This window comes from Tachypleus tridentatus, chromosome 3 (genome assembly GCF_004210375.1).
Source record: "Tachypleus tridentatus isolate NWPU-2018 chromosome 3, ASM421037v1, whole genome shotgun sequence".
NCBI lineage: Eukaryota > Metazoa > Arthropoda > Merostomata > Xiphosura > Limulidae > Tachypleus > Tachypleus tridentatus.
In genome coordinates, this window is record NC_134827.1 from 28609238 (window position 1) to 28633370 (window position 24133).

The following is a 24133-nucleotide window of genomic DNA, read 5'->3' on the forward strand; positions in this document are numbered from 1 at the left end:
CACTTTCCAAGGTACTTTAACACAAGTGATTTGTTTTCATTGAATTCATTTTGTTATACATAAAATGTTGACAACCATTGGCTAGAGATTTCTCTAGATCAATCGCGACGTGAGTCATTATAATAAATAATGTTTCGTTGGATTTTAGAACAATCGTTAAGACTCACGTCGTGATTAGTCTAGAGAAATCTATAGCCAATGGTTATCAACAATTTCTTTTCTTTTTTTTCTTTCTTTCGAATTTATAAAAAAACAAAACAACATACGTGATATCATTGTTTGTAATGAGGCACTAAGCTACAGAATGGGCTATTCGTGCTGTGCTCACCACGGGTATCCAAACGCTGATTCTCCCGTTGTAAGTCCGCAGACATACCACTGTGCTGCTGGGGTCGACCTTACAATATACAAAAAAAAATGAATTGTTTTCGAAATATCCATGGCTAAATTATGGAAAATCCGTTATTAAAACTAAAACAAATTTTATGAAGTATAAAATTTGCAGGGCTGTGTAATTACAGAAACAAGGTGTAACTCATGACACGATCTACATAGGAAAACGACTGGTGGTGATAAACTGAACTATTGTCATGAGGGATTTTAACCATGGGACATCACGACAAGATCAGCAACTTCAGTACCTCGAAATGGGTTGAAGAACATGACAACATAGCTTGTGGCCTGACATGACCAGGTGGTTAGGGCTCTCGACTCGTAATCTGAGGGCTACAGGTTCGAATACCCGTCACACCAAATATGCTAGCCCTTTCAGCCGTGGGGGCTTTATAATGTTACGATCAATCCCACTATTCGTTGGTAAAAGAGTAACCGAAGAGTTGGCGGTGGGTGGTGATGACTAGTTTCCTTCCCTCTAGTCTTACATTGCTAAATTAGGGACAACCAGCGCAGATTAGCCCTCGTGTGGTTTTGCGAGAAACTCAAAACAAACAAACATACATGCCAATTCTCTTTTGTACCCATTTTTAAAGTGTTGGTGCTTTATTTTCAAGTTTATGAAACTCTTGTAGAATTTCAAATCTGTTTATATTTTTTAATGTATTTCATGAAAAAAAAGAAACTCAGATTACTGCTTTCTGTACTCAAAATTTTAGTATTACTAAGATGATATGATTATAATCAAAGATCAGCCAACAGTTCTTTCTGAACGGTTTTTTCTAACATAGACAGATAGTTATCTTCCTAAAAATTAACACCGTTTTCTACATATTGTGAAGAATAACACGCTAAGCCTATAAGACACATTCTGATTGTTACAGTACCCACGAAATTCCGTAAGGGATAAACGTCTTGTATTATACCTGGTTTCACGCTTGTCATGTCATGAAATGTTTAGATATCTTGCGAAAAAGATATAGCAACTGCCTCTGTACATTTCCCTCAACCTAGGTGATAAATGTATAGGAACATTTATCTCGCACTTGTCTGACAAGAAACTACATAATACGTTCCATTCGTCCACTTATTTCGTTTAGTTTGTAATGAAACGTATATAATCTATTAGTCTTTTTTTGCGTTATACGCCATGAAAAATAGTTCTAAATAAGCAAGTATAGTTTAATCACTGCAGAAACCGTATTTCTAATGCAAAAATAAACAGTGTATGAAGACTACACGGAAAATCATATTGTTGGTGTCAACGTTTAATAATATTAATACGTAGATAAATATTCTGAGATTAAGAGCTGTAAAAACAAAACCATTATAGTGAAAACCTACATTGAAAGGTATAAACCATACCTACTATTCAGTTCTACTTTCAAAGGTATATACCATACCTACTATTCAGTTCTACTTTAAAAGATATATACCATACCTACTATTCAGTTCTACTTTAAAAGATATATACCATATCTACTATTCAGTTCTACTTTAAAAGATATATACCATATCTACTATTCAGTTCTACTTTAAAAGGTATATACCATACCTACTATTCAGTTCTACTTTAAAAGATATATACCATATCTACTATTCAGTTCTACTTTAAAAGGTATATACCATACCTACTATTCAGTTCTACTTTAAAAGATATATATACCATATCTACTATTCAGTTCTACTTTAAAAGATATATACCATATCTACTATTCAGTTCTACTTTAAAAGATATAAACCATACCTACTATTCAGTTCTACTTTCAAAGGTATATACCATACCTACTATTCAGTTCTACTTTAAAAGATATATACCATATCTACTATTCAGTTCTACTTTAAAAGGTATATACCATACCTACTATTCAGTTCTACTTTAAAAGATATATACCATACCTACTATTCAGTTCTACTTTAAAAGATATATACCATATCTACTATTCAGTTCTACTTTAAAAGGTATATACCATACCTACTATTCAGTTCTACTTTAAAAGATATATACCATATCTACTATTCAGTTCTACTTTAAAAGATATATACCATACCTACTATTCAGTTCTACTTTAAAAGATATATACCATACCTACTATTCAGTTCTACTTTAAAAGATATATACCATACCTACTATTCAGTTCTACTTTAAAAGATATATACCATATCTACTATTCAGTTCTACTTTAAAAGGTATATACCATACCTACTATTCAGTTCTACTTTAAAAGGTATATACCATATCTACTATTCAGTTCTACTTTAAAAGATATATACCATATCTACTATTCAGTTCTACTTTAAAAGATATATACCATACCTACTATTCAGTTCTACTTTAAAAGATATATACCATATCTACTATTCAGTTCTACTTTAAAAGATATATACCATACCTACTATTCAGTTCTACTTTAAAAGATATATACCATACCTACTATTCAGTTCTACTTTAAAAGATACATACCATACCTACTATTCAGTTCTACTTTAAAAGATATATACCATACCTACTATTCAGTTCTACTTTAAAAGATATATACCATACCTACTATTCAGTTCTACTTTAAAAGATACATACCATACCTACTATTCAGTTCTACTTTAAAAGATATATACCATACCTACTATTCAGTTCTACTTTAAAAGATATATACCATATCTACTATTCAGTTCTACTTTAAAAGATATATACCATACCTACTATTCAGTTCTACTTTAAAAGATATATACCATATCTATTATACATTTCTTAAGCACAAAGCTAGAAAACGAGCCATCTGTGTTGTACCCACCACGACGATCGAAACTCGTTCTTTCAGACTTACCACTGAGTAAATAAATTGTAGGAACGAGCTTGAACTAAATTAATTTCAGATATAGTTTGATCCTTTTTTATTCGGCACATAATAGATCTACATCCATTAGATTTCTCTCCACGTCATATGTGAAACTACTAAAAACGTAGTCACAGAAACAACTGTAGTGTTCTTCGTAATGAGGATTAGGCCCACACACATAATAAGTACACAGCGGTAAACGAAATGGCTGAGGATTTTATTTCATAATGAAATTGCTATTCCAAACACATCTTACTGGATATTAAGAGATTGTAATGATTTAAAAAACTGTTTTGCATAGCGATATGCTTTCATTAGCACTGATTTAAAAGTTAACAGAAACACATGCCAGTTGATAGAACACCTAGTTTTCATCGCTCGAACACACTGGCTTCTGGTTTGACAGGCCGCTCTGTATCCTGCTCTGATTAGAACTAGTTCGTATTATTCACGTATAATTTGCTTCCATGTTGTGTGAACAGCGAATTAGTCAGACAGAATAACAAGATTTGAACACAACTTTTGTAAAGCATGGGAACTGACAAGAATAACGTAAGAGTTGGCGGTTACTGCTTTTGAATAGCTGCCTTCTGTCTCTCTCTAGTCTAAACTGCCTTCTTTCTCTCTATTCTAAGCTGCCTTCTTTCTCTCTCTATTCTAAACTGCCTTTCTCTATTCTAAACTGCCTTCTTTCTAGTCTGTTGCTTCTTTCTAGTCTAAACTGTCTTCTTTCTTTCTCTAAAACTTCTTTCACTCTCTCTCTTCTTTCTCTCTCTAAACTGCCTTTTCTCTCTAGTCTTTGCTCTCTCTTCTAGTCTAACTCTCATCTCTCTTTCTGGTCTGAACTGTTTTCTCTCTTGGCTCTCTCTCTTGTCTGTTCTCTGTTCTAGCTGATCTTTTCTCTAGTCTGTTGCTTCTTCTCTCTCTATCTGCTGTTCTCTCTCTAGTCTGTTGCTGTCCTTGCTCTCTCTCTCTGTTGCTTTCTCTCTCTCTGTTCTGTTGTCTTCTCTCTAGTCTAAACTGCTTTCTCTCTAGTCTGTTGCTTCTCTCTCTCTAGTCTGTTGCCTTCTCTCTAGTCTGTTGCCTTCTCTCTCTAGTCTGCTGTCTTCTCTCTCTAGTCTAAGTTGCCTTCTCTCTAGTCTGTCTTCTCTCTCTGTCTCTATTGCTTCTCTCTCTCTAGTCTAGTTGCCTTCTCTCTCTCTCTAGTCTAGGCTGCCTCTCTCTAGTCTAAGCTGCCTTCTCTCTCTAGTCTAAGCTGCCTTCTCTCTCTCTGCTGCCTTCTCTCTCTCTGGTCTAAGCTGCCTTCTCTCTCTAGTCTAAGCTGCCTTCTCTCTCTCTGGTCTAAGCTGCCTTCTCTCTTTAGTCTAAGCTGCCTTCTTTCTCTAGTCTAAATTAGGGATGTTTATTCACTGATAATACTTTGTTAAATTCGTGCCAAAATTCTAAGACACACCAGACAGGCAAAACGTTGCGACATCTATCATAATTATGTGTAACCTGAATCATGTTCATGTTGAGTATTCATGATTCGTTTCAGTACTGGAAATGTTGGTAACATCTACTCTGTACGTTAAGTCAAAGTATTGATTTCCAACCCATTCTAAGAATGCATTATCGTTTATGATTCTAATAGGACAGTCACATTTTTAAGATCCTTATGACTGGTTTAATTCGGTGATAACGTTTCTCTGCTGTGTCAGCGGTAAGTACCAGCTTACTGGAACTTAACTTTGTGATGTTGTGTCTTCCTACACGGGCCCGGCACGGCCAAGCGTGTTAAGGCGTTCGACTCGTAATCCGAAGGTGGCGGGTTCGAATCCTCGTCACACCAAACATGCCTGCCCTTTCAGCCATGGAGGCGTTATAATGTGACTATCAATCCTACTATTCGTTGGTAAAAGAGTAGCCCAAGAGTTGGCAGTGGATGGTGATGACTAGCTGCCTTCCCTCTAGTCTTACACTGCTAAATTAGAGACGGCTAGTGCAGGTAGCCCTCGAGTAGCTTTGGGAGAAATTCAAAACAAACCAAATCCCCCCACACACACACTTTCGGACCGTGTGTGCGTTAAAAGAGTGACAATCAAACCTGGTCAGACAAGAGTAGTCTAAACATTGACACTTGTTGCTGCTGACTAGATACCCTTTCATCTACTCCATCATTTTAGAGTTATGATCAGTTACGTATAAATAACCCTATTACATCTTCATGAGAAATTACGAGACAAGTAAAAAGTCAAACGTTGATATTTCAGGAAGAAAACTGTCAAAAGAATTTCGAATATTATTGTGATAATTTATTGTAACTATAAGAGTTTTATTGTACAAATCATTACTGGAAATCCTGGTAAAAAGATTAAAATTCCAATGTTGTCAATACAACACGACCGAACAAAAACATAAACTGCGTTTCTGACCCAGATATTAAACGTTAAGATGGCAGGACGTAAAATCTACGTTAGCCTGTTGTATGCGATAAATAAAACTATACATGTTTATATTCACGCTTGGTTTAGTCAATACGTTATGAGATTGTAAACCAGTGGTGGGCCAAAGTTAACAAAATAATATTTCAGTTCGGATACTGGGCTTCCAATAGCGAAAGTAAATGTTGTTTATATACAATAAAAAATATTATGTTAAAAGTTTAAACCTGAGAAAAATTTGTCAATAAGTTCTGGTATTGAGCGAATAGTATTCTGGGAAGGGAGATTATGTAAGTTTCAGACTGATATGGAATGTCTAAGATTCGAAATTGACCGTGGTTTTATGAGATATTACATATATGAGGTTCACCTGAATTTAATAATGACTTGCTGGTTATGACGTACCTTCTACCGTCTAGACGGGTCGATTGAATACTTATTTATAACACTGAAAATTTGGTTTCAATACCTGCAGTGGACACAATACAGATGTGCTGTTGTTTAGCTTTGCGCTTAAAAGCAAACAAATGCACTTAACAATGAGTTTCACATGTGTTTCTAAACTACACATTGTACTATGCACGGACTTTATGATATATAAAATTATCACTATCTAAATAAGCTCTTGAGATTCACGCTCTACAAGTGCAGCTCACGGAAATCGTGGTGAATCTACGAGTTTTACAATGAGAAACGTTACTCCTGGTTAACACTCAAGACATTGGACAAAACCTTACATCTAATGCAGGAAACCTTAACTTCAAGAGGAACAGTTTGTAACTGAACAACAATGTTCTTATCCAAAGTTCATACTGGAGAAATGGTCTGTGTTCTTTTCTTTTTTACGTTAAAATACCACATCATGGGTATTAGTGATGTAACTGTTGATAAGGTAGTTCCTGAACACTTCGAGCAAAACCTAAGGAATCACAGCATCACTTGGGAATCCAGTTTTGAGGAAACAACATTATTGATACCAGTTTTACTGATAGAAACTTCAAGAAATATGATTTATTTAAACAGCAACTGGTGGAACCATAACCAAGGTGTTTGCCTTCTGACACATCTATTGTAAGTGAACGTGTTGGTGTATCCTTCAGATTCCCTTTTCGCATTGCTTTAGTTTTGGTCGTCCTAATTCTACTAAAGGCAGTTACAAAGTACGTATTATGTTACATGTAATTAACTACAGGCAAAATATTTTCAGTAATATTTCCTCAGTTTTACACAATGGTTTATCAGTATATATATATATATTTGGTGATGATATCATTGTTGGGCCTCTCGTTACGCAACCTGAAGTCACATGTTCAAGTCCCGTCACCACACATGATTGCTCTTCAGCCATCAGGGCGTTATAACGTATCGGTCAAATTAACTTTTCTTTGGTAAAAAGTAGCGAAACAGTTACAATGAGTTTTATAATTCTTGTATTTTATATTGTGTAAACTATGATTAGAATACTATATTTAAATTTCTCAGTTACTGATTTTTCTTTATTTTCTGGGCGTCATTTTTTATTAGTAGATGTTTTAGTTTCGCTACTTTCTTTAAAGAACATGACTGTGGCTCGGCATGACCAGGTGGTTAAGGTGTTCGACTCGTAATCTGAGGGTCACGGGTTCGAGTGCCCGTCGAACCAAACATGCTCGCCCTTTCAGCCGTGGGGGCGTTGTAAAGTTACGATCAATCCCACTATTCGTTGGTAAAAGAGTAGCCCAAGAGTTGGCGGAGGGTGGTGATGACTAGCTGCCTTCCCTCTAGTCTTACACTGCTAAATTAGGGACGGATAGCGCAGATAGCCTTCGTGTGGCTTTGCGCAAAATTCAAAACAAACTGAACCAAAGACTAAGTCTGAGTATGGAATATTAAAACAATTATGATGCCTCACTCCATCGTTACAGTCCAAGTAGCCATGTCTGGTCTTGTTCTGTCTGACAGCCATGTTTCTTTAAATTAGCGCTAAAGTTTAGCTTTTATTGCAAGTTGCCGTTATAAGCTATCACGTCCAAATCATGCTACTTCTATTTGCATACTTTCCATAATCTATCTAGTTGATACAGTATCAAGGGGTTTGAATTAGTCTTACAATTAAAACATTTTTCTGGCACTTAACACACTGTGCCCTCTAACGTAGCAAAATATGCCTGCCCTATGTTCAAACAAACAAACTAGGCAGTATCTTCAATTAATGTTGACTTATTAGTTAGCCTTTGTTTGTCTTTCGTTTAGCACAAATCCACGCAGTAAGTTACTTGGTTGTTCCCCACTGGGACAATGGTAAGTCTACTGATTTACAACGCTAAAATCAGGGGTTCGATTGTACTCGGTGAACACAGCATGTAGCCCGCTGTGGTTTTGCTGTAAGAAAAACACAACTTATCTGCGTTATGCCCTCTGTAGGGATCTAACCCTGTGTTCAGCAATGCAAGCCTCAACTTTACGGTTTTTCTTCAAGAGATACAGGCCATTTTCAAATTCCCCTTACACTAACAATGTATTTCGTTATGATGGACACTAATGTCTGAACTTACAAATATATATCACTATTCTTACTAATAGTAGCTTTTATATGTTTACACATAATAATCAAATGCATCAAAGTGCCATCTCTACTTGTAAATGTTCTCATTTTGTAAATATAAAATTAAATTTTTAAATTTTGATATAAAAGAAGCTTTCAAAAGGCTTAGCATGAAAAGTATAAAAACAAACAAGAAAACTGTCTATATAGGTGAAACTAAAAGGAGAGACTTAGAGGCCTAGTTCATTCTTTGATCGGCCATACTCTCTGATGTAGCCTGTTGTTTCATATATTCAAGGCTCCTCTTGGGTCATCAAACTGAAGAAATACTATTAATCCTCTTGTATATATATAATCCTGAATAGGCGAAACTGCAATTTACATTACAGAGTACGACTGCCAATCAGAGAATGAACTAGGCCTCTACGTCACAGATTACACTGGGGAACACTCATTTTGTTGCATTTAAAAAAAATACCTTTCTATAGTCAATTTGAGTGTGTTGATTTCAAATCTGAAGTCGGTTTTTGTCTGCAAGCTACAGATTTTATGCAATTTGACATTTTTATTTATTTTTTAATTTTTCGTTATCATAGGAAATTATAGGAATAGCTTATCAATTTGTTTGTGTATTTTATTCAGATAGGAATTTGCGTTTGTAACTTTTGCGTTTGTACACTTCATCTGGACAATCTCGTTTAATGCTCCAGCAGTAGTCAGCCATCATACTTTTGTCCCAGCGCCCTTGGTAGCGTTCTTCCATGACCTTTAGGTCTTGGTGGAATCGTTCTCCTTGTTCGTCACTCACAGCCCCCAGGTTGTCAGGGAACTTATCAAGGTGGCTGTTCAAAAAATGAAGCTTGATGCTCATGTTTCACCCGAGATCACGAAAAGCGAGGAGCACTCTGTTCACAAGTTCACTGTAGTTCTCTGCCTTATTGTTTCCAAGGAAGTTCTGAACGACTGCCACAAAGGATAACCATGCTGCCTTTCCTAAAGCGGTCATCTTAGCAACAAACTGATCATCACGAATAAGGGTTCGAATCTGTGGGCCATCAAACACGCCTGCTTTGATCTTCTCAAATGATAACCCTGGTAAAGCTGTGATGATGTGTTGGAAACATTCACCTTCGGTTTTCAGTGCCTTGACAAATTGCTTCATCAAACCTAATTTGATGTGAAGAGGAGGAAAGATGATCTTATCTCTGCTTACAATTGGGTCTTGTATGATATTTGGCATGCCTGCTTCAAGAGTGTCACGAATAGGCCAGTCCTTCTGGACCCAATGTCTGTCTCGTGCTCGGCTGTCCCACATACAGAGGAAACATGGAAACTTGGTGAAACCTTTCTGTTGTCCAAGAAGAAAGTTGACCATCTTTAAGTCTACACAAATGATCCAATTGTGCTCATTATATTTTAATAAGTCCATGACCATTCTCATATCATCATAGTCTTACCGCAAATGCACTGAGTGACCGACAGGTACTGCTCCATAAACATTCCCATTATGTAAAAGAACACACTTTAGACTGCGTTTTGAACTGTTTAAAAAGAGTCTCCATTCAGCAGGACTATAGTAAGGTACACCCAGTTCTTTGAGAAGCCCTTGGATGTCATGGCAGTAAACAAACTGTCTGTCTTCTGAAAAGAAGGTCACAAAAAGCTGGTCACGCTTTCTGAAATATGATACTTTAACAGAGTGATCAACAAGATTTCTGCCTTGTAATCTTGATGCCAAAAGCTCTGCTGCTTTCTTTGAAAGACCTAAATCCCGCACTAAATCATTCAGTTCAGCCTGGGGAAGAGGCTTGGGGACGGGGAAAGGTTCAGTGTCTGAAGAACAGTTCTCCGATTGTGTATACTTTTCTGACAATTCACTGTCACAACTGTCTTGTTCGCTTGTATCATATCCAATGTCTTTATCGTCCAATGAAGGCAAGCCTTTGAAAACTAGAACAGAAACTTCTTCAGAGTGCGGAGCAGGCCGAATAGCTGAGGGAATGTTCGGATACGTAATCTTATGTCGGTTTTTATTCCCAACACCCGTTGTGTTTACCATGCAGAAATAACAGTCAGTTACATGGTTGGTGGGTTTGCGCCAAATCATTGGAACACCAAAAGGCAGACCATTGCGTTTTCCTTTGGTCCAGTCTCAAAGCATTTCCTCACAATTGTGGCACACAACATGAGGAGCCCATTGCTTGTCTTGATCACCAAGATGAACTTCAAAATATGCCTTGTAGGCACGCTTGACAAACGAGGATATGTTACGTCTCTGACGATTGAGTGTGTAGCATCCACATATGTAGCAGAAGGCATCAGGCTTGTTTCTGCAATGATATCAATTTTTGGAAGCCATGTTTGATCTGAAACAAAAGAAGAATGATCAAAATATTAGAAGCTATCTATATATATGGACGTGAAAATGCTTATACATGGTTCACGCAAGTTCACATTTGTACAATTTCATTAACCTCAAATTGCATACAAACTAGAGCTTGTAGAGAAAAAATAATTTCAGATTTGAAATCAGCGCCTAAAACTCCTTCAGAATCAGTTAAAATATCCAATGCAACTCAAAGTTACTGAAAAAGTGTTCCCCAGTGAATTATCTTTCCAATTTCACCTATTGTGTAAAAGAAGAAAAAATATTAACATAAACACAGTCATCACACGCTTGGTCCGCTGTATAATATCTAACAACGAATTCGACGAAATGTTTGTTTGGAATTTCGCGCAAAGCTACTCGAGGGCTATCTGCGCTAGCCATTCTTAATTTAGTAGTATAAGACTAGAGGGAAGGCAGCTAGCCATCACCACCCACCGCCAACTTTTGGGCTACTCTTTTACCAACGAATAGTGGGATTGACCGTATCATTATAACGCCCCCACGGATAAAAGGGCGGGCATGTTTTGGTGCGACGGGGATTCGATCCCGCAACCCTCGGATTATGAGTCGAACTCCTGAATACGCTTGGTCATGCCGGGCCGTTGATGAAATGTGATAACATAATTGACATACATAAATAAATTTAGGTAACTATACGACGGAGAAAAAAACTATACATAAAATAACACTATGTTTGCGATGAGCATTAATTTATTTTTGAAAGAAAAATCGCACATCGACTGTAGAAATATTCAATTTCTAAACCAGCTTTTCAGTCAGAAAATTCTTTCTGAACCTCAAATGCTTAATTTGAATTTAAATTTAAGGGTTAACGTTTTTCATTCGTTTTTCACGTGTGGTTTTTTTTTATTCTGCTCAGTTTATTCCCCAGTGGACTTACAACACTAAAATCCGGGTTTCGATACCGCTGGTGGGCAGAGCACAGATAACCCATTGTGTAGCCTTGTGCTTAATTCAAAACTACAACAACTATTCTTACGATTTTTATATTTTTGTTTTTTGCTATTTCATTTTTTTTCCTGTGTACTTTTTGTACGGTCCCCCAGTTTGTAACTTCACTCGTAACATTCAAATTTTCTTAATGTCTTTATATGAAATTAAATAAGTGTTTCTCTTCATAGTTTCCTCTTTTGACGCTTTGCTGTTTTCGAAAATTTTCTTTGCTTCCTTACTACTTAAATTGGGCCATAACTCTTTTCTGTCTTTTTTTTTGAGGAACTTATTTTTGTTTTTAAAATATCAATATATAAGTATCTCCAGTCCCCCGGTAAGACAGCGTTCGTCTACAAACACTAAAATTCAGGGCTCCATTCCCTGGATTGGACACAGCATATAGCCCAACGTGAGCTTGCTCTAAAACAAACACAAGAAACAAGTATCTCGATAATTTGATAAAGACTAACCTGTATCTGTTCGCTTAATATGTGAGGCTGAGCCTCGTGTAAACATTCCTTAAGGGGATGTACTTCCGTAGGGTTCATAAAAGTGTTCTGTTTCAAATGTAAATAAAACCAAAATTAAGACGATCAAATATGATACTTTCTTACTTCTAAAGCTTATATGACATGCTGTAGGCTACAACACAGAATGTCATAAGGGATGCTTAACGTGACGTCATTTTAATGTCAATTCACTGACTGGCAGACAACTCAGTACTGTATTATATAATCTGTCTTGCTGACAGTATAATTGCTAGGGCGCTCGACTCGTATTCTGAGGGTCGCGGGTTCGAATCCCTCGTCACACCAAACATTCTCGCTCTTTCAGCCACGGGAGCGTTATAAAGTGACGGTCGATCCCACTATTCGTTAGTAAAAGAGTATCCCAGCAGTTGGCGGTGGGTGGTGATGACTAGCTTATTTCCCTCTAGTCTTACACTGTTAAATTAGGGATGACTAGCGCAGATAGCCCTCGAGTAGCTTTGTGCGAAATTCAAAACAAACAAACAAAATATTGTCTGTTTATCTAATTATCCGTGAATAAACCTTTTACTTACTTTCCGTCCGATGTTGTTACTATTATGTTTCTATTTTTATTGCTTTATCCAACTTTTTCTATCTTTCTATCCAACACTTTAATTATGTGGAAGAACATTCCAGTACGGTTTATTAGGTTTCCTTCCTTTAAATAAAATCACAGTAAGACTTCATGGCCTGTTACGGTTTTAAGTTTTATTTTTGGACATCAGTTACAAGTTTCTTTCGTTTGGCTCATTTTCTGGTGCCAGTGGGTACACGTCAAATGGTAGCCGGAAATTACAAACTTAGCACGTGTCGTCTGCAGTCCATGTCTCGGCTTAAATTTGATATTTCTTTCTGGGAAGGCGGAGACGAACGTGTAAATCACGAAATAGACAGAACGTTTTGTACTACAGAATCTTCGCGAGTTCTTCACAACGTCAAATGGAATAATACAGACTTGTTTCCACACTACGTTCTGATAAATAAAAAAAGAAAGAAGTGTCATTGAAACGTGGTGTAGCCGCAGCACGTGGAACGTAATTATTTGAAGCGAGTGAAATTGATTATGTTCATAAAATTTTACTGGGTTTCCGTAATGATTAATGTTGTCCTTAATAAAGCTAGCACGTGCTCACGAGACCGGTAAACAAAAGTATGTATGTCGCCCTATCAATTTCACGAAGTACCAAAGAAAGAACGATATAGTCGGTTTGTGGTTTTCAAATAATGATATGAAGTCTAACAAACGAGAACAATTGTGATAATTTTGTATAAAAAAAACTTTAATAGAAACACCGAAAACTTGACGTTTCGTAAACATTTTTGTCGCTCAACGGTTGAAGACTTATAACACTAAATTCGGGAATCGATTCCAGTTTGTTCTCAACAACAAACAATGTTTATGTGAATTATCTTCAGCTATCTCGAAAGACTTGTACACACTTACATGTTTATCCACGTTTTTAAATATAGACATACAGAGGTGTTTACAAAGTAACATATAATTGTATTTACTAACGTGTAGACGTGTATGTGCTTTAGGGGGTCCTACCTATATCATTATATTTGTGTATATCAGCGTACAAACAAATTAATTTTTATTCATTTTGTGATTTGTGTGTAAATGCGATTGTAGGTAACTTCAGGGTTTTCCTAATGTGTGTGTGGAGCTTTGTTTTACATGTTTTTTAATAATTTGTTACATACGTGTAGATAAATGTGTTTTCATATTTCTAACAGATTCATCACATGCCCGTGTGATGGATTGTTTGTTTGTCCAGGATCTTAGCTAGGTCAGCAAATACACTTGTGATACGTGTTTATAGGTTTCTGTCTGATTTAGTAAATGTATTTATCTAAGTCTATGTCCAGTAAAATAAGTTGGTTTGTAGTAAACATGTTTACAGATTTTGTCATTTCAGTAGATGAATTTGTTAGTGTACGTGTTTACAGGTTTATATGTAATTCAGTAATAGCGTTTACAGCGTACGTGTTTTTTTTTCTTAAATTTTGTTAAAATATTTGAGTACAATAATACCATAGCATTTCATAGATTTTTTTTTAAGATCAGTTTAATATTTTTGAATTTTAACAACATAATTATCTGTAAACTTACTCATGCTGTTATTTTATGTTTACATACAGTAACTGGTTAAGTCTCTAAACTAAATGGATATTTTATTAGTATAAATATAATAGTTACACTAATTAATTCGATTCATCACCATCTACAGTTTCATACAAAATAATTGTTCATAAAATATTTGGAAATTATGATTTTTGCATTAGTTTATTTTACAGGCTGAGTTTTTGTACGTGCTCAATTTATTTGTTTGTCTTTATAATATTACACTTTACTGTTCAGTATGGAGCTTTGACTTAGAATTTCTATTTTTAATTGACAGGAAATTGATAATTCCTCAAAGTTTCGCCTTCCAAAATGAAACCCGTTCTCCATACGTCAACACCAAAAGATACCTAGAATGTCCGAAGAAGAAAATAAAAAAAAGAGTTCCTACACGGATTCGAACCAAAACTTCGAGCTCAGAGAAAGACCTAGCTTGACTAAAGACAGAGATTTGGATCATCTAAACATGTCTTTGCTTATGGACGGTACAGAACACAATACGAAACGATCTTTGAGTGAATCTCCAAAGGACATTCCCATTGTTAGAGGTATTAACAATGCAACAGGGGCGGACCATCACGAATCAGATCCTCATGAGGGTGAAAATGAGTTGCCAGATATGCCCAAAGAAAGGAAGTCTCTGAGCTGCGAATTTTTGTCACCAACGCAAAATTTTCCAGGGAGAGAGGGTGAAACGGAGAAACTGGTTTCCAATAGGAGGTACAGTGCCCCACCGAATAATGTTAAACACGTGCGGACGTTTTCTTTGGAAAACACTGAAGCTGACGAAAGGGAGTCCACTATTTCCGGAAGTCCGCCAACTAAACGCCATTCTCTTCTACATCGAGGTGAAACCAGTTTAAGCCTAGATGTCAGTGGTGTCCATCGGTGCTTACCACAATGCATGCGTTTTGCTTTTGCGGACCACGAAGCGGAACACCTGTACAGAGAATATTATCAAACGGAAAAGAGAAATGATTTTAAGCTGTGTTTAGTCTTAATATTTCTTGTTACCTTAGTACTGCTATGTCTACATGGCTACTCTTTTCGGCTTAGCCGTATATCACACCTGATTGTCCTTTCTCTGGTGGCTTTAGTGGATGCCGGGTCCTTTCTGGTGTGTTCTTTCAGGAACATGCCCAGTTGGATATGGGTTGTATTTCCTTTTATCGCCTGGTTTCTCGAGATGACGCAAGTTTTGTGTGATATGTGGATTTATCACACTCCCATAATGCCTAGCGACTCAATCCCATGGGTTCTTCTTTATTCGTACGTTATTTACGCACTTTTTCCCATCAGGTTACATATTTGCATAACCTTTAGTGTTGTTATGGCTGCATTCCACCTACTCATAGTTGTGTCTTCACCAGGTCAGACAGAGTACATTGGAAACCAGGTATGAAACATATGGTTAATGCTTGGTAAATGTTTCTTATTTAAATTCTGCAACTTATAAGTATTTTTATTTAGTAACATGTATTATCATAAATTTAACTCACAAACTGTTTTACATAAATTGCAGGACTGTCATAATAACTAATATTACTATTTCAATGCTCTCTGTATAATTTTCTTGTATGGTGAGAACTGTACGTAAGTTAATCATATATATATAATTATGTGCCTTAGCCATAAGTTTTGAGGACAGTATACAATAATTTACATTTAACAATCTTATATATTTCCCGGTGTAACATGAAATTTGTTTTAAATAAACGTATACCCTGGCAAGACAAATCCATAGTTACATCAACTAAACCACCACTTAAAGTGTCTGTATTGTTCAAGTCGTTAAGAAATAATCTATACAACATTACCAAAAACGTTCCGCTAGACTATATTTTGTCATCGATTTTTTCTTGTTCGGTTTGGAACTTTCGTTTGCAAGAGAAGTTTCTGCATTATGTCGTTGTTTTACTTATTTTAGAACGTAAGTTTCTATACGTTGTCTTATTTTACTTATTATTGTACAATAAAACACTGACAATGTATCGTACGTACCTTTCAATACATTGTCAGTGTTTTATTTACTTTCATATATAATTACGTATACGTTTATTTACTGTTTTACTTATTTTCATATATGATTTTCTATATGTTTATAAGTTGTTTTACTTATTTTCGCATGTAACTTTCTATACGTTGTCTGCGTTTTACATATTTTCGTATGTGTCTATCCTATCTTGTTGTTTTACATGTGTTAGTATGACATCTATACTATGTCATTATTTTACTTGTTATGTAAGTATCAAAACTATGTCGTTGTTTTACTTATTTTTACATGTAAATTTCTGTAGATTTTCGGTGTTTTACTGATTTCTATATTTGAACTTCTATAGGCTGTCGGTGTTTTACCTATTTTCGTATGTAAGTGTCTGTAAGTTGTTGTTTTACGCGTTTTAAGATGTAAGTTTCTACACGTTGTCATTATTTTACATATTTTCATATGTAAGTATAGATTAAAACTGGATGATAACCAACACACAATAATACTATCTTTCATTTAATCACTTCATTAAACATGTTTCGTTTATTATCACAGTATTTACTTTCTCCAATTAAATGCATTTTTATCCTTGATAAAATTATATTCACTTTAATTGTGTATCCGTCGATTCTGTAACATATACAACTTATCATTTAAGCAGAGATTTTTATTACATATGTCGCTGCGGTTAAGACACTCGACTCGTAATCCAAGACTCGCTGTTTCGAATCCCCATCACACCAAACATGATCGCCCTTTCAGCCGTGTAGGCGTTATAATGTTACGGTTTCTCCCACTATTCGTTGGTAAAAGAGTAGTCCAAGAGTTGGCGGTGGGTGGTGATGACTAGTTGCCTTCCCTCTAGTCTTACACACTGGTAAATTCGGGACAGCTAACGCAGATAGCCCTCGTGTAACTTTGCGCGAAATAAAAAAAACAAACATATTCGTTCCCCGTATATACACAGTTTGTTGTATTTTAAAACACGCTACTGTTTTCACGACGAATCTCTCATAACATCACATAAACCTTCATTTGTAATATAAAACTATACCACAGGCTATGACTTTATCAAAATAATAGTTCTTTGTCGGCTTACTAACGTATCGATTTATTTTACTACTAATACCATTGGCCAAGACAGCGAAGCATCTGTCAACCCAAAGTTTCAATAAGGAACTTGCATGGAAAGCACGTTGCGCTAACACTGACAACTTCTATAATTTAATTAAAATATCTGGCGTAATGCCTTTTTTCTTCAAACAAATGTGCATTTTTGTTTTTGTTTTATGGTCATAGAATTACCTTGAATGTTGAATTATCATTTAACCAAGGAAAGTAAAAAGAAACTTCTTGAATTTTCTGGTTAAAAAAAAAATTGTTTCCATACTTTCTCTAGAAAATCGGGCTTTTAGAGGACCCCTAAATTTTATAAGAGATGTAACTTGTAGAAAAACATAGATGATTTATGTCTTGATCGCAACCTAATGTTCAACGTGTACAGACTGTGAATCCTAGGGTTCATGGTATGCGTCCCTTTGTCTCAAAAATTTCTTTCGCATATTGGGACTGCGGATGTGCTATGAGCGTTACAGTATTTGATCATTCTAGAGTAGGCGGATGATGCTAAATCCTAGATACATTCATTCTGGGCTTGGCATGACCTGGTGGTTATGTCGTTCGACTCGCCATTTGATAGTCGCGGGTTTGATTCCCCGTCACAAAACATGTTCATTTAATCATAGAGGCATCATAATGTAGTGGTCAATCCCATTATTCTTTGGTGAAAAAGTAGCTTAAGAATTGGCGGTGGAAGGTATTAAATATCTGCCTTCTTTCTTGTCTATAACTACTAAATTATGAGTGGCTAACGCAAATAACCCTTGTGCAGCTTTGTACGAAATTCAAGACAAACTACTACAAACCTTCTATATTATTAATTTCAAAGTATTTCAGTAATGCGCAGATAGTCCTTTGCATTGCCTTGATCCAAAGCTCTGAAACAAAGTAATTTAAAATATTTCCTGGTTAACAACCTAGAGTGTAGACTGTTTGAAGAAAGATTCATCTACTTCGCGTATATTTAAAATATAATAAATGATATTATTAATGAAGATGGCATAGCTATCAAATTATTATAAATAATCATGTAAAAGGGAGGAACGTTTTATAAATAATCATGTAAAAGGAAGGAACGTATTATTAATAATAATGTGAAAGGGAGGAACGTTTTATAAATAATCATGTAAAAGGAAGGAACGTATTATTAATAATAATGTGAAAGGGAGGAACGTTTTATAAATAATCATGTAAAAGGGAGGAACGTATTATTAATAATCATGTAAAAGAGAGGAACGTATTATTAATAATCATGTAAAAGGGAGGAACGTATTATAAATAATCATGTAAAAGGGAGGAACGTATTATAAATAATCATGTAAAAGGGATGAACGTTTTATAAATAATCATATAAAAGGAAGGAACGAATTATTAATAATAATGTAAAAGGGAGGAACGTATTATAAATAATCATGTAAAAGGAAGGAACGTATTATTAATAATAATGTAAAAGGGAGGAACGTATTATAAATAATCATGTAAAAGGAAGGAACGTATTATTAATAATCATGTAAAAGGGAGGAACGTATTATAAATAATCATGTAAAAGGGAGGAACGTATTATAAATAATCATGTAAAAGGGAGGAACGTATTATTAATGATGAATATTGTGGGAATACTTTTGTTTATCTTTTGAAAACAAGTTGCACCAGAGAATATTCATGTGTTTATCGTTTATACTGCGATTTTTTTTTAAATTCCAACCAATCAAAAGTTGACGCACCACCTCCATCAGACAGTAGTTGTTTGGCTCGGCATGGTCAAGTGGTTAGGGTGCTCGACAATCTGAGGGTCGCGCCTTCGAATCCCAGTCACACCAACCATGCTCGCCCTTTCAGCCATGGGGCTTTATAATGTTCGGCTACTCCCACTATTCGTTGGTAAAAGAGTAGCCCAAGAGTTGGCGGAGAGTGGTGATAATTAGCTGCTTTCCCTCTAATCTTACACTGCTAAATTATGGACGGCTAGCGCAGATAGCTCGTGTAGCTTTGCGCGAAATTTAAAAAAACAACAACAACAAACAAACAGTAGTCGATTGTTTTCAATCAAAGTTGAAATTTTGCACAACAACCATGTATTACTCAAATTATTAGACTGGTTAAGAATACTTCATGTGACGAATTGCAGTAAGATTTTATTATTTCAGTGGGAACTTTATTCAGGATTCTGAAGGTATGTGAAACTGATACTGTTAGAGACAGGTTGGCTCGGTTTGTTTTGAATCTTACGAAAAGCAACACGAGGAATATCTGCGTTAGTCATCCCTGATTTAACAGTGTAAGACTAGAGGGAAGGTGGCTAGTCATCACCACCCACCCCCAACTCTTGGGCTACTCTTTTACCAACGAATAGTGGGATTGACCGTCACATTATAACTCCCCCATTGCTGAAAGGACGAGCATGTTTGGTGTGACGGGATTCGAACCTGCGACGCTCAAATTACGAGTCAAGCGTCTTAACCACCTGGCTAAGCCGGGCCTACTCTTTTAGGTTTGGTTTGTTTTGAATTTCGCGCAAAGCTACGCGAGAGCTATCTGTGCTACATGTTTTTTAGGAAGAGTATATATGTAGCTGTTGTGTTTCAACCAATAAATTACCCTTTGAAAAGAAAATTGAGCAAGTTTCACCAGCTGGTCATGTTGATCTTACTGGAAAACTAATACGACCCACCACTGGGTCTTGTGGAAGCCAACGTGTTAAAACGCGTTCTTTACAGGATAACGAAAGATAGCACACGTATTGCTAACAATCTTGGTTTAAAAATAGGTTTGCAAGTTACCCAAATGGCTTTAATATACGCATTAGCACGAAGTGATCTCAGTTGGCTCATAACTACCTAAAAACTACTGCTTGGTGGGAATCGAACAACAAACAATGGAATGGATAAAGCTGGAACATGTGGCCTTTACAAATTAAACCAAGTTCGAATTGTTCAGCAATAATGAACATCAGTTTGTTCGACATCGTAGAAGAGAAAGTACAACAGCCTACTGAAAACGTAATAAGGGATTAGTACAGCTTTGAAGCGAACCCTAAAAGTACAAAATTAATCATATTATGACAGTTAAGAGACAAAAGCCTGAAACAAACATTATGTGTGTTTGTGTAGTTAATGAGAATATAACAAATAGTACATGTACAACTACGCATCAGTCTTCCTTGTTTGTAGCTCCTTATGTGTGTCCCTTGGGCTTTTTCCCAAATTACTTTCCTCACGGTGTCCAGAAACCAATAAATATATGTGTATTAACATAAGTCACGAGTTAAGTTTGTGTGAATGTCTTAGCTCAAAGCTTTTAGTGTCTAACTCACGTATTTCTTCACGGTGTAGAGGAATTGTGAATTACAGATTGGATTTAGTTTAATCATTGACTCTCCCTATGCAGAGTTTAATTGTATGTACTACGTATGGCTAGATAACAACCCCTCGTGTTATATTTCCTATTGGTTCAGAGTAATGATAGAAAAGCTGAAAGTGAGTCGTAATTAAATAGTATATACTCAGTTTGGAAATGTGTTGACCCCCCCTCGTCCACTGTACTATTTATAAACAGAAGCATCTCCTCTGTTTTTGTAATTTTTCAGATATTTAATGAGACTCATAGTATTATCCACAATACTGTTTATAAACAGAAGCCATCTTCTGGCCCGGCATGGCCAGGTGGTTAAGGCACTCGATTCTAATAATAGGGTAGCGGGTTTGAGTCCCCGTCACACCAAACATGCTCGACATTTCAGCCATGGAAGCGTTACAATATGGCGATCAAACCCATTATTCGTTGGTGGAAGGGTAGCCCAAGACTTGGAGGTGATTGATGATGATAGCTGCCTCCCTCTAGTCTTACACTGCTAACATAGGGACGACTACCGCAGATAGCCATCGAGTAGCTTTACGCGAAATTCAAAACAAACCTAAACAAAGTCATCTTCTCTGTTTTTGTAGTTTTTCAAATATTTAATGATATTCATAGTATTATCCAATGTAATGTTTATAAACAGAAGACATGAACTGTATTTTCAGTTTCCCAAATTTTAAATGTCGTTAGACAATAATCCACTATCTGTTTAGAATTCAGAAATAAACAATTTCATATTTTTATTGGAATATTAAAATGAAATTATCTCGTCCGCAAAAGAAAGTAAAATTCTGTCGTAGTTAACTATCTATACTTTTGTACTTTCGTTATTTCTGTTACAAAGTGTAATTCTGTCGTAGTTAACTATCTATACTCTTGTACTTTCGTTATTTCTGTTACAAAGTGGAATTCTGTCGTAGTTAACTATCTATACTTTTGTACTTTCGTTATTTCTGTTACAAAGTAGAATTCTGTCGTAGTTAACTATCTATACTTTTGTACTTTCGTTATTTCTGTTACAAAGTGGAATTCTGTCGTAGTTAACTATCTATACTCTTGAACTTTAGTTATTTCTGTTACAAAGTGGAATTCTGTCGTAGTTAACTATCTATACTCTTGTACTTTCGTTATTTCTGTTACAAAGTGGAATTCTGTCGTAGTTAACTATCTATACTTTTGTACTTTCGTTATTTCTGTTACAAAGTGGAATTCTGTCGTAGTTAACTATCTATACTCTTGAACTTTCGTTATTTCTGTTACAAAATGGAATTCTGTCGTAGTTAACTATCTATACTTTTGTACTTTCGTTATTTCTGTTACAAAGTGTAATTCTGTCGTAGTTAACTATCTATACTTTTGTACTTTCGTTATTTCTGTTACAAAGTGGAATTCTGTCGTAGTTAACTATCTATACTTTTGAACTTTCGTTATTTCTGTTACAAAGTGGAATTCTGTCGTAGTTAACTATCTATACTTTTGTACTTTCGTTATTTCTGTTACAAAGTGTAATTCTGTCGTAGTTAACTATCTATACTTTTGTACTTTCGTTATTTCTGTTACAAAGTGTAATTCTGTCGTAGTTAACTATCTATACTTTTGTACTTTCGTTATTTCTGTTACAAAGTGTAATTCTGTCGTAGTTAACTATCTATACTTTTGTACTTTAGTTATTTCTGTTACAAAGTGGAATTCTGTCGTAGTTAACTATCTATACTTTTGTACTTTAGTTATTTCTGTTACAAAGTGTAATTCTGTCGTAGTTAACTATCTATACTTTTGTACTTTCGTTATTTCTGTTACAAAGTGTAATTCTGTCGTAGTTAACTATCTATACTTTTGTACTTTCGTTATTTCTGTTACAAAGTGTAATTCTGTCGTAGTTAACTATCTATACTTTGTACTTTCGTTATTTCTGTTACAAAGTGTAATTCTGTCGTAGTTAACTATCTATACTTTGTAACTTTAGTTATTTCTGTTACAAAGTGTAATTCTGTCGTAGTTAACTATCTATACTTTTGTACTTTAGTTATTTCTGTTACAAAGTGGAATTCTGTCGTAGTTAACTATCTATACTTTGTACTTTTAGTTATTTCTGTTACAAAGTGGAATTCTGTCGTAGTTAACTATCTATACTTTTGTACTTTCGTTATTTCTGTTACAAAGTGTAATTCTGTCGTAGTTAACTATCTATACTCTTGTACTTTCGTTATTTCTGTTACAAAGTGTAATTCTGTCGTAGTTAACTATCTATACTTTTGTACTTTAGTTATTTCTGTTACAAAGTGTAATTTTGTCGTAGTTAACTATCTATACTTTTGTACTTTCGTTATTTCTGTTACAAAGTGTAATTCTGTCGTAGTTAACTATCTATACTTTTGTACTTTAGTTATTTCTGTTACAAAGTGGAATTCTGTCGTAGTTAACTATCTATACTTTTGTACTTTCGTTATTTCTGTTACAAAGTGTAATTCTGTCGTAGTTAACTATCTATACTTTTGTACTTTCGTTATTTCTGTTACAAAGTGTAATTCTGTCGTAGTTAACTATCTATACTTTTGTACTTTAGTTATTTCTGTTACAAAGTGTAATTCTGTCGTAGTTAACTATCTATACTTTTGTACTTTCGTTATTTCTGTTACAAAGTGTAATTCTGTCGTAGTTAACTATCTATACTTTTGTACTTTCGTTATTTCTGTTACAAAGTGTAATTCTGTCGTAGTTAACTATCTATACTTTTGTACTTTCGTTATTTCTGTTACAAAGTGGAATTCTGTCGTAGTTAACTATCTATACTTTTGTACTTTCGTTATTTCTGTTACAAAGTGGAATTCTGTCGTAGTTAACTATCTATACTTTTGTACTTTCGTTATTTCTGTTACAAAGTGTAATTCTGTCGTAGTTAACTATCTATACTTTTGTACTTTCGTTATTTCTGTTACAAAGTGTAATTCTGTCGTAGTTAACTATCTATACTTTTGTACTTTTAGTTATTTCTGTTACAAAGTGTAATTCTGTCGTAGTTAACTATCTATACTTTTGTACTTTCGTTATTTCTGTTACAAAGTGTAATTCTGTCGTAGTTAACTATCTATACTTTTGTACTTTCGTTATTTCTGTTACAAAGTGTAATTCTGTCGTAGTTAACTATCTATACTTTTGTACTTTCGTTATTTCTGTTACAAAGTGTAATTCTGTCGTAGTTAACTATCTATACTTTTGTACTTTAGTTATTTCTGTTACAAAGTGTAATTCTGTCGTAGTTAACTATCTATACTTTTGTACTTTCGTTATTTCTGTTACAAAGTGTAATTCTGTCGTAGTTAACTATCTATACTTTTGTACTTTAGTTATTTCTGTTACAAAGTGTAATTCTGTCGTAGTTAACTATCTATACTTTGTACTTTCGTTATTTCTGTTACAAAGTGTAATTCTGTCGTAGTTAACTATCTATACTTTTGTACTTTCGTTATTTCTGTTACAAAGTGGAATTCTGTC

The 24133-nt window shown here is 35.1% G+C and overlaps 1 protein-coding gene across 1 annotated transcript in view; it reads left to right on the forward strand.

Moving 5' to 3' along the window:
* LOC143246606 (adenylate cyclase type 3-like) overlaps positions 1–24133 on the forward strand; it is a 172692-nt gene that overhangs the window by 16112 nt on the left and 132447 nt on the right. Inside the window, exon 2 of the mRNA XM_076493625.1 lies at positions 14453–15571. Coding sequence (XP_076349740.1) covers positions 14531–15571 — 1041 coding nt within the window. The 5' untranslated portion in view covers positions 14453–14530. The remainder of the gene's footprint in view (positions 1–14452; positions 15572–24133) is intronic.